General features: G+C 30.4%; 1 protein-coding gene across 1 annotated transcript; it reads left to right on the forward strand.

Moving 5' to 3' along the window:
- The first annotated feature begins 9,275 nt into the window (after positions 1 to 9,275).
- On the forward strand, positions 9,276 to 10,243 carry LOC132918933 (SCAN domain-containing protein 3-like). Its single transcript, XM_060980291.1, has 2 exons — positions 9,276 to 9,879; positions 9,957 to 10,243. The coding sequence occupies exons 1-2, from the start codon at positions 9,276 to 9,278 to the stop codon at positions 10,241 to 10,243; spliced, it is 891 nt and encodes a 296-aa protein (XP_060836274.1).
- Positions 10,244 to 10,665: the final 422 nt, after the last annotated feature.

Below are 10,665 nucleotides of genomic sequence, written 5' to 3' on the forward strand. Positions count from 1 at the left end.
AATGGAAACTTGCCACAATTATTCTCTTCCCTAAACCAAATAAACCAATAGATAACCCCTCCTCATATAGGCCAATTAGTTTGTTACCTTTCTTTGCAAAACTTTTAGAAAAACTCATACTAAACAGAATCTACCCAATCATCAAAGAAAAGAAACTAATTCCTGACACGCAATTTGGATTTAGAGAACACCATTCAACCATCCATCAAATGCACCGACTAGCCGATACTATTGCCTATTCTCTGGAAAAGAAACTGTACACTTCTGCAGTATTTCTTGATGTTGCACAGGCCTTCGACAAGGTCTGGCATCCCGGTCTTCTTTATAAACTAAAATCGTTCCTACCCCCATCATACTACCTTTTTTTTAAATCATACCTCAACGAACGTTACTTCTTTGTCAGGTCAGGAACCGAATACTCCAGTATATCCCCAATAAAAGCTGGTGTTCCTCAAGGCGCTGTTGTATCTCCAACTCTTTTTAATCTATACTCTGCAGACCAACCCACCAATCCGAATACACAAATAGCTGAATATGCCGACGACAAAGCAATATATGCCACCCACACCGATTCTGACATGGTTTCAACTACTCTCCAAAGACACCTAAATGATCTATCACACTGGTACTCCCTCTGGCGCGTCAAAATTAATGAAAACAAATCTGTACACACCACCTTTGCTCTTCGCCACAGACAACCTCCTCCGGTACATATAAACGGCAAACCAATACCAAACTCCGAAACAGCCAAATATCTAGGTCTAACCTTCGACAAACGTCTAACATGGGCTAAACACATACACACAACAAAAATAAAATTAAATCAACGACTCTACTCTCTCAGACCTATTCTCGGTAAATTCTCAAAATTATCCCTCAAAACAAAAATTCATATATATAATCTTCTTCTTAAGCCTATCTGGCTCTATGGCATACAGCTCTGGGGCTCGGCAAAAATATCAAATACAAAAAAAATACAAGTGTTTCAATCAAAAATCCTCCGACTCATAACCAATGCTCCTCCTTATATTTCAAACCACACACTTCATACAGATCTTCACATTCCGAAAGTCACTGATACAGCCAAGCTATACTACTCAAAATTTAGGAATCGCCTTCAAAATCACCCTAATCCCCATATAAAAAAGCTATTATCCATCTCCATCCCAGGAAATCCCACCAGGAGACTTAAACGACAATGGCCCCGTGACCTTATAAAGTAAACATAATATGAATACACCTAAATAATTGTAAATTCAAGTCGAAGTATCTTCACTGGACGGTTTCTTCTCTCAAGACATTCAAGCTATTGCACTTAATTAAACATACATTATGCTTATTGTACTTTTTGTAGTATAGATTGTATAAATTCTAGATTAAAAATAAAAAAAAAAAAAAAAAAAAAAAAAAAAAAAAAAAAATTATAAAGATATTTTTTGTGTGCATATTATAATATTTTATATCATGCGTTTTATTATTTTAAAAGATTTTTTTGTTTAATTTATAAAGTAATTTATACATTTATATATTATTAATGAATGCATAGTAATATTATATAATATAAGGCTATGTATATTATAAACTTATATAAGGTTTTTATTTTATTTTAATTGTAAAGTAATTTATATATATTATTTATATAAATACATTTAACTAGTAAACAATATTAACAATAGTATACTATTTTATGTCCATGTTTTTGAGACATACTAGATAGACATACTAGACTCATACAAGATAACTCTTTCTATAATAAAATATTTCTATTAATATAAGTAAAGTTGTATAATTGTATGCATATGTTGTAAAGTATAGTATTACACCCATAACTATTAGTGTGTAAAATGTATTTTGATGATTAGATTCTAACCCAATATAATATATCAGATGACAAATCATATAGCAAAAATCATTTTTGTAAAAAAGTAACCCATGAGTAACCTAAAAAGCTACCTATGCAACATAAAAAAAAAACATTTAACAAATATTCAAAAGCAATCTTTTGAGAATATTGATAAACCTAAATAAAACAATATTTCAAAAAGTTATTGTTGTAATATAGAATTATCTGCCACAAATTGTTGTGACAATATTTTTAACACCTTAATTACATAAAAAAAAAACAAATTGAAGCAATATTTTTATGTTTTTAGCGAATGTTGTAAAAATATATGTAACACATTTAATTGCTATGTGGATTTGATCAAGTATAAAATAATAAATATAATTATTTATATTAAATAATATCCAAGTATAATAACTATTTTATTTTCTATAAAATGTCAGCCATACACAAACAAAATAATCTACGTTTTTCGTAAACCAACAAACCCCCATGTTCTCCTTTTTAAAATACAAAAATTAAAAAATTGGTTTAGAGGTGCACATCCTCAGGTATAGGATTGCCTATGTACCATATTTCAGAACCAATGAGTGCGAATGTGTGATAGACTCGAATCCACTTGGTTGTAGATTGCTTACACGCGTACGTTGTACATATGACTTATAAACATAGACTTTTTTTTATTAATATATATTATATTATAATCAATATTATTGTACCTCATGTGCTTTTTCGATCGCACTTGCCAGCTTTTCCGCATTAATAACTCTTGTATAACTCGTATAAGTATATGATTTCATCACTTGATTATTAGGTGTATTATAGTATTAATTCTTATCCAATAATATACAGGGGCCGATTTTCAAGAATAAATTATAAAATAAAAAAACGAATATAAATTATTTATATTTAATTGTCATTTATTATTTTTAAATTATGTCCTCAAGACGATCAAGCAATCTTCTAGTCTACTTTGTATATTTTCCACTACACGGTGTATCACTTCCAAAAATGTACTGGCAATTTCTTCTTTAATTTTTTTCTTTTAGTTAGGTTAGACTTTACTTTTTAAAACCCTCGCAAAAAGAAGTCACATGTCATCAGGTGATCGAGGTGGCCAATGAATAACAGAATATCACCATTTTCAAGGAATATCATATAATATAATATAATTTATATAAATGAAAAAGGCTATGTTTGTATGTACGTGTAAGCAATTCAAAGTCAAGTGGAATATGCATCTACATATTGGCAATTGGGCATTGGCATATTACAGTTCACGGATATTTTGAACACTGACGAGGGCATCATACAAAATTATCGTGTCCCTGAGAATGTGATTTTGTCGAGACGTTTAAGTATTCATAGAATAATTTATAAGTATAGAAAAATATTTAAATCGTTGCAATGGTCCTAAATGAAAATTGTAGAATATGAGAATCGTATACATATTTAGAATATTAGATGTCAAGTGCGTATATTTACAGTATTAGCGAACAGCAAACATTCATAATTTTGTAATATTTTAATAACACATTATATAGTGTGTAAACGCTAATTTCATACTGTATATATCATATTACCATTGTTCTATCGAACCTTCGTTTGTATGTTGTACTCTTCAGTTCTTCACTATCGAATTTCGATATTCACATAACGACGTGTACCTAATACGATCAGTGAATCTATGATAGCACACGACACGTAATGTTACGATACGCCGTCGAATATAATTACTCACTACACAGGGACATGGTCATTGAACACTTTATACTTTATCTATTATGACGTATATAGTTATAGATCAATCAATCTCAAAATTTCTACGATGTAAAAAATGTATATAATACATCATGTACACTATATCGCGTTATACGTAATATACGACCATTTTCCTAGCGACGAATGTATCTCTATATATGTATATATAATAATTATTATTATACGTATACTTTACGCGTCTTATTAATACCTATAAACTGTGCGAACAGAGCGCACATGGTTCGCTGTGAATACTGCACGTTTATATAATATACACACGATATTATATCATATTATTGTATGTCGCGGGACTTGATACGTTTCGAGTAGAAATTCCGCTCTTACAATCATACACCGGTCACACACGATTCCAACGCCACCGCCGAGACTTGCGAATAAACCGAGGAAGTAACATATTATCATTACGATAGAAAAAGGGGCAATTAATTAGCCACGACACGTAGGCAGGCATGTATTGTTTTTCCCACCGTATGCGCCGCTGCTTGAGTGCTGCTACACAGATATATAGTCTTTTGCCGTACGAGGTAATCGCAAGCTGCAGACACAATAATAAATATTATTGTTATTACTATTATTACAATAGTCGAACACGTAAACAGTAATAGGCGAGCCGGCTCGTTTTCAGATCGCTAATCGTCCGTGTGCTTGTAAGTACGAGTATAGTAGTGTGTTGTACTTTTATAGGTGTACACGTGCGTATAATATAATATAATATGTATAAATACTAATTATCCAGCTGCTGGAATTCATGCGCATTATAATAATCATAATAAAACTGGTACTTATCGTCAAATATATAATATATTTATATTTTATGTATAATATTTATAAATTATATCTCATGACTTGTACAGGAGTTTGCACGTTTTTCAATAATTATTAAATTTTAATATTATTACTAAGGACAGGAATCCGAAAACACCGTTTTTTATAGGTAATGAGTATAGTATATTCGCAGAGTCGCTGTAAACTGCAATCGAAACAATAAAATTCACAGGCGCGATGACGTGCGGTTGTTGTGTGCCAAAGATCGCAATCGTCGCCATATTATATTAATACATATAAATATATATATATATAATATATATTTATACCTCATATATCGTTTCTACGATTTATCGATCCAATTAGCCACGCGCTGTCATACAGAGTAACTTTCTTGTCGTCTTCTCATGGGCTTCTCCTTCCGCTCGTCGCAGCCGGCCGGCTGGTCGCAGTCTGAATATTAACGTACGTACATTACAAGACGGTCGTGTATCATCTACCTACGGCTAATGCCTTGGACCGGCCATACAACAATAATATAATATGTTATATGTTGTGCACAATATAATAATATAATAACAATAACATATAAATTATTCGTATAATCGTTTCGTATATCTCTCCACGATGCATACCGTTGACTGGGTATGGGTCGTGGTCATTAATTTTTGTACACATTTGTTCAAACACCGAAAATGTAATGTATTATCATCATTCATCATTATTACGCATGAAGAGATCCGATAAGTGATAACTATACATTATGCAACATAATATAATATAATTAATATTATTTTATTTTGTAAAAAATTATTTCGTCGCGTACCTTTATATTATTGTGTATTTTCTACGCTCATAAAATTTTTTTTATATTGACGCTAGAATTTTTTTTTACAGTCATTTGTAGAAAAAGTTATGGAGAACCACCTTGTGTTCGGATTTTTAACCTTAGGTATAAATAACAAAAATGTTATTAATTTTCAACTTCAACATTTCTTGCAAATTTTCGTGATTTTGACATATTTCGTAAACATTTGAACTTTAATGCTTATCAACAAAAATTGCGACTAACGATTTTTGTTTTTTTTTTTTTACTACGATAAGTACAACTTATAATAAACCTTGTATTAAATTTTAAAAATATTTTGGATTGCAAAAATTTTTTTATAGGCATTTCAAGAAAAAAAAATTAAAAAAATCGATAAAAATATAAAATACAAATGGTATAAAAAAAAAACCTAGTAAAAAATGGTAGGCCAATAATGCAGCGGCATCCGAATTGGATCCCATATCTGAAAATTGACATCCGCATTGGTTCCCGATAAACACTCACTTTCGAGGTGAAATACAATCTAATAATAGTCTGTTTTTATAATGGGAAAGAAAATTGAAAATGCTATGACCCGATAACTCGAGAACCAATTCGGATACACCGAAATACCGGATAATGCATGCAATGCATATTGTATGTAACGACGGAGCACGGTCGCACGGGTAACATAGTTATTAGTGAATATAGTAGCAGCTATACTAAGCAGCCAGTAAGTAATGACCATGGCTCGGAAGTTTATGCGCTAAATAGTATTCAAATATGCACCTACAGACCTACATATGTGTTAAAAAAAAACATGATATGTGGTAAATATGCAGTAAAAATTTGGAAAAAAAGCAATTAATTTATGCTTCTGTATTTTATAACACAGTTTTTTTTTTTTTTTTTAAGGTTTATATTGATTATAATTTATAAAAACTGTAGTGTTGGGGTCTAAACTTGATATAATTGTGTTTTGAGTAGCCACAGCAAACACTTACAAATTAAATAATTACACACTAATCCTAATCCCTAAAAAAATTATAACTTAATATTCAAAACTTAGAAATAATACATTTCTATGTATTTACTATTACTTAACTGTCGTTATTTAATAATATTAATTAACTAGTAAATGTATAAATAATATAATAGTAATATCAATATATAGTAATTTGTATAAAAATATAATAATAGATCAAAATTGTATTTTGTCTGTAATATGAGTATAATAATTAGAACGTGGATCTTTATGCACTAAAAAGTATCTAAATATACCATAATATAATATGCAGTAAAAATTATAAAAATATGCAATAAATAAGCAAGAAAATTTGTATTATTTACATTACAAATTTTTACAATATTAATAGAAATATGGTACTTATATTTAAATATTTTAAAAAAATTACTAAATTTGTATTTTTTTTTTATATTTTATTTATTATTAAAATGAATAACCATACCTATGTACTTCTAATTTTTCTTAAATACAGAGAACGAATGTTCGACGTTAACCGAAGTGGTTGGACATATTTTAAACAACTATATATATAGAAATATAGTATAAATAGTAATAGCTTGAATTGTTTCTTTTATGGCTTACTTGCATTAAAAATTAGCTAAAATTTAAATTATTCAATACTGACACAGTGACACATCTCTATAGTGTCTAAATTAAAAATGATATTGAATGTGGCGTTCTTGCATTTTATAGAGCTTATTTTTCTCTATTCAACAGCAGTCATGTCTCAAAATTAATGAATTGTACAAATAACAACTATGAAAATCATAAAGAAATCAATAATTGAATAAAATGCGGCAATCGATAATACTTCAGTATAATGAAACTTCTAAAATCAAAACTACTGTCACATAAGTCAAAAAAACTCTTGTATCACAGTTATCTATGGTCAGTAGTCACATACAAGAACGAAACATGGTCACTGACTATAAAGGAGACAGCAAGCGGATAATGGCCTTCAAAAAGAAGATACTGAAAAACATAATATACGTATCATGATAAAACGCAGTTGCAAACTTGTGAGAGAAGAAAAAATCAAAGACAGGAGTTCTGTATATTTAAAAAAAATTTGACAGATTAAAAACTATTTTTGGACAATAGAATTTTCGAGTTTATAAAAAAAACCAAACGAGTGTATTTACACTGTATGCAAATGAATTGATACATATATAATACGCCTTATGGCTACTGACTAATTTACCACGACGGCACGACAGTAAGTTAATAACTACGATAAAATTAGGTACAAATACCAAAATAATTTATGATTTTAAGATCATAGATCATATGATTTAACGTACAAACCGTTATTGAAATGATTAAATCATAATTAAAACAATTAACAACTGTAAGCTAAGCATAAATGTTTTTTTGTAAAAATAAATTACACAATAAATACTTTGTGTCAAGAACTGTAAGTAGGTACGTTATTATGTACGGCGAACGAAATACAAGGATGATGTATATATACTTGCGTAACAGTAAACATTTCTCCATGCCATGAAAAGTGCGATAATATTAATAGCGCATTATTCATTGAACGATCCCTGGAAACAGAACATTTGTACAATAGTATAAATTAAATAATAAACATTTTATTTTTATCTTCAATAATATTATAAAAAGTAATTTTCATTACCTACAGATACACTTCTGTGACAATCAAAATCAACCATAATAGCAGTGTAACGATTGCCGTCTATCGGCATCGTACATTATTCCTTAAGTAGGGCACCCGCTGCCTAATATGCTGAGTGTGAGGAATAGCGAGCGCAGCTGACTGCTGACCAAGGGTTTTAGGCACACGGCAGCGGTGTATATGTTACGGTCCAGGTGGATAAATCAGTCATTGTAATACAATGTCCGGACATTGTATACAATGTCTAAGACATTTGGGCAAAGTAAATAATACATATTTAATTCCTGTATAGACTAAGTCATTGTAATACAATGTCCAGTCATTGTAATACAATGTCCAGTCATTGTAATACAATGTCCAGTCATTGTATACAATGCTAAAACTGGTGTGGTCAATGTGAATATTAGAGTTATTTTAGAGTTTAATATTTTTGTTATTTCTTTCAGGCACTACGTCTTACGGGTTACGATAACTTTTATCGGTAGTGTCATTAGTAGATAATTAGGAATCGGTGGGCACTTTCAACATACGCCGCTTGGATATTCGTCGTCCATCAATAACAACAATTTATATCGCAATTTATTATTATTATCATGGAACTCTATGTAGGCATATAGCCATATCTATCATAGACGACAGTACGCGTACTGCTGTTTACCTGTGCCGTTTAGTGCTGTGTTATAATTGTGTAGTATTTGTGCGTGTTGTTTTTAAAATGGAAAATACATTTAATAATCGTTTAAATAATATTTTAGATCTTAAAAAACCTAACAGTACATATTTAAGTAAACTTAAATATGATGAACTTATAGTACATTTAAAAGAATTAAAATTGAAAAAAACCAAAATTCCAAATGCTTATAAATTGATTAAGAAGTATGATACAATGCGAGTGTGTAATGTGGAAAAACTTGTTGTACCAATAAATGAAGGTAACCAAATTAAATATTACGTGCATAACGAAGAACTTTTTAATATCCTCCATGAAACTCATTTATCAATCGGGCACGGAGGGCGTAGTAGAATGGAACACGAGTTAAATATTAAATATAAAAATATAACAAGGGAGGCAATTATGTTATACTTGAACTTATGCGAATCATGCCAAAAAAAAGGAAGTACAATTAAAAAAGGCTTAGTAGTCAAACCTATTATATCAAAAGAAATGAATTCAAGGTGTCAAATAGATTTAATTGATATGCAGGCCCAGCCTGATGGTAATTATAAGTTTATTTTAGTCTATCAAGACCATTTAACTAAATTTGTAAACTTGCGTCCTTTATCTAATAAACGTGCTGAGGAAGTTGCTTATGTTTTACTGGATATATTTACAACTTTTGGTGCTCCAGCTATATTGCAAAGCGATAATGGTAGAGAATTTTCAAACAAGATAGTAGAAGAATTATGTAGTATGTGGAAAGATTTAAAAATAGTACATGGTAAGCCTCGCCATTCTCAAAGTCAAGGTTCAGTAGAACGTGCCAACCAAGACATAGAGAATATGTTGGGAACGTGGTTGGAAGACAATAAGACCAAAAAATGGAGCGAAGGCATAAAATTCGTACAATTCATGAAAAATCGATCTTTTCATCATGGCATTAAATCTTCACCGTACGAAGCTATGTTTGGCTCTAGGGCTAAAATTGGATTAAATAATTGTGTACTCCCAATGCATGTAGTAGAAAAATTAAAAACAGAAGAAGATTTAGAAAAAGCCTTAAACACTATTGAAGAGAAAGAAAGTAAAGAAAAAAACAAGGAAGGCAATGAAGTGATTGTAGAAGAAAATGAAGAAAATTACAATTCTGAGGATGCTTTAAGCTCTAGAAAACTTTCTATTCAGATAAAAAGAAATGAATCTGTGCAGAATTTAGAAAAGCAAGCAAATAAAATGAAATCTCTTTCTGAAAGAAGATTTTGTGAAGGAAACATTGGAGATTCAGTAAAAATAAAAATACCAGACGTAGATAGAGCTCGAAGCGACTTACGATCAATTTTGGCAGTAATTATATCAAGTATTATAAACAATAACATTTTAATTATTATTTGTTGTTTAATATGTTTATTTATAATTACAATTCTTTTTTTATAGTGGAAGACGGAAATTATAAATTGGGCACAACCAAAGGTAAACTGCAACATTATTATAGTAGAAATCAATTTACTATTTGCAAGGAGAAGTTTGTGAGTGTTGATGAAGTCCCCGATATTCAGTTGTCTCTAAGAGAAGCAGCTAGGCTATTTTCAAATCTAGGAGGCCAAGGCTATGACCGCTGCACTTGTGTTCAAAAATGCGAAACAAGGAGATGCAAATGTAAAGCTGCTGGAATTTTATGCAACTCTAAATGCCATAGTGGTAATACTTGTAAAAATAAATAATTTCAATATTCAATAAAAATTAATATAAATAAAATATTCTCAATTTTATTTGCTAATCAAATCTCTTAAAAAAATATTAAATAAAATTATATAAGTCATTAATTATTAATATATGTATTTTATTCACTTGGCACCTGCAGTTCTGGTCATTGTATACATTGTCTGGTTTATGTGAATAATTATCTACATGGCTTGAATAATTCGGACATTGTAAACTTTGTCCGGTCAGTGTTTACAATGACCATTTATCCACTTGGACCGTAACATATATAATTATGACCGAGGCGGTGTGCGAAGAGAGTGTGTGCGACACGGAAACAACGACAACAGCAACATCGACTCCGCGACGATCCGACGGCCCCATCAACGATCCACACTCACGACACGTCATCATCTACCCGGATCGGTAAACCATTTATATT

This window comes from Rhopalosiphum padi, chromosome 2 (genome assembly GCF_020882245.1).
Source record: "Rhopalosiphum padi isolate XX-2018 chromosome 2, ASM2088224v1, whole genome shotgun sequence".
Taxonomy (NCBI): Eukaryota; Metazoa; Arthropoda; class Insecta; order Hemiptera; family Aphididae; genus Rhopalosiphum; species Rhopalosiphum padi.

Bases quoted from the DNA above. Each gene is read 5' to 3' on its own strand.
- LOC132918933 (XM_060980291.1), top strand. From the start codon at position 9,276: ATGTGGAAAGATTTAAAAATAGTACATGGTAAGCCTCGCCATTCTCAA. The intron at 9,880-9,956 runs GTATTATAAACA...CTTTTTTTATAG, and splicing joins TTTGGCAGTAATTATATCAA to TGGAAGACGGAAATTATAAA.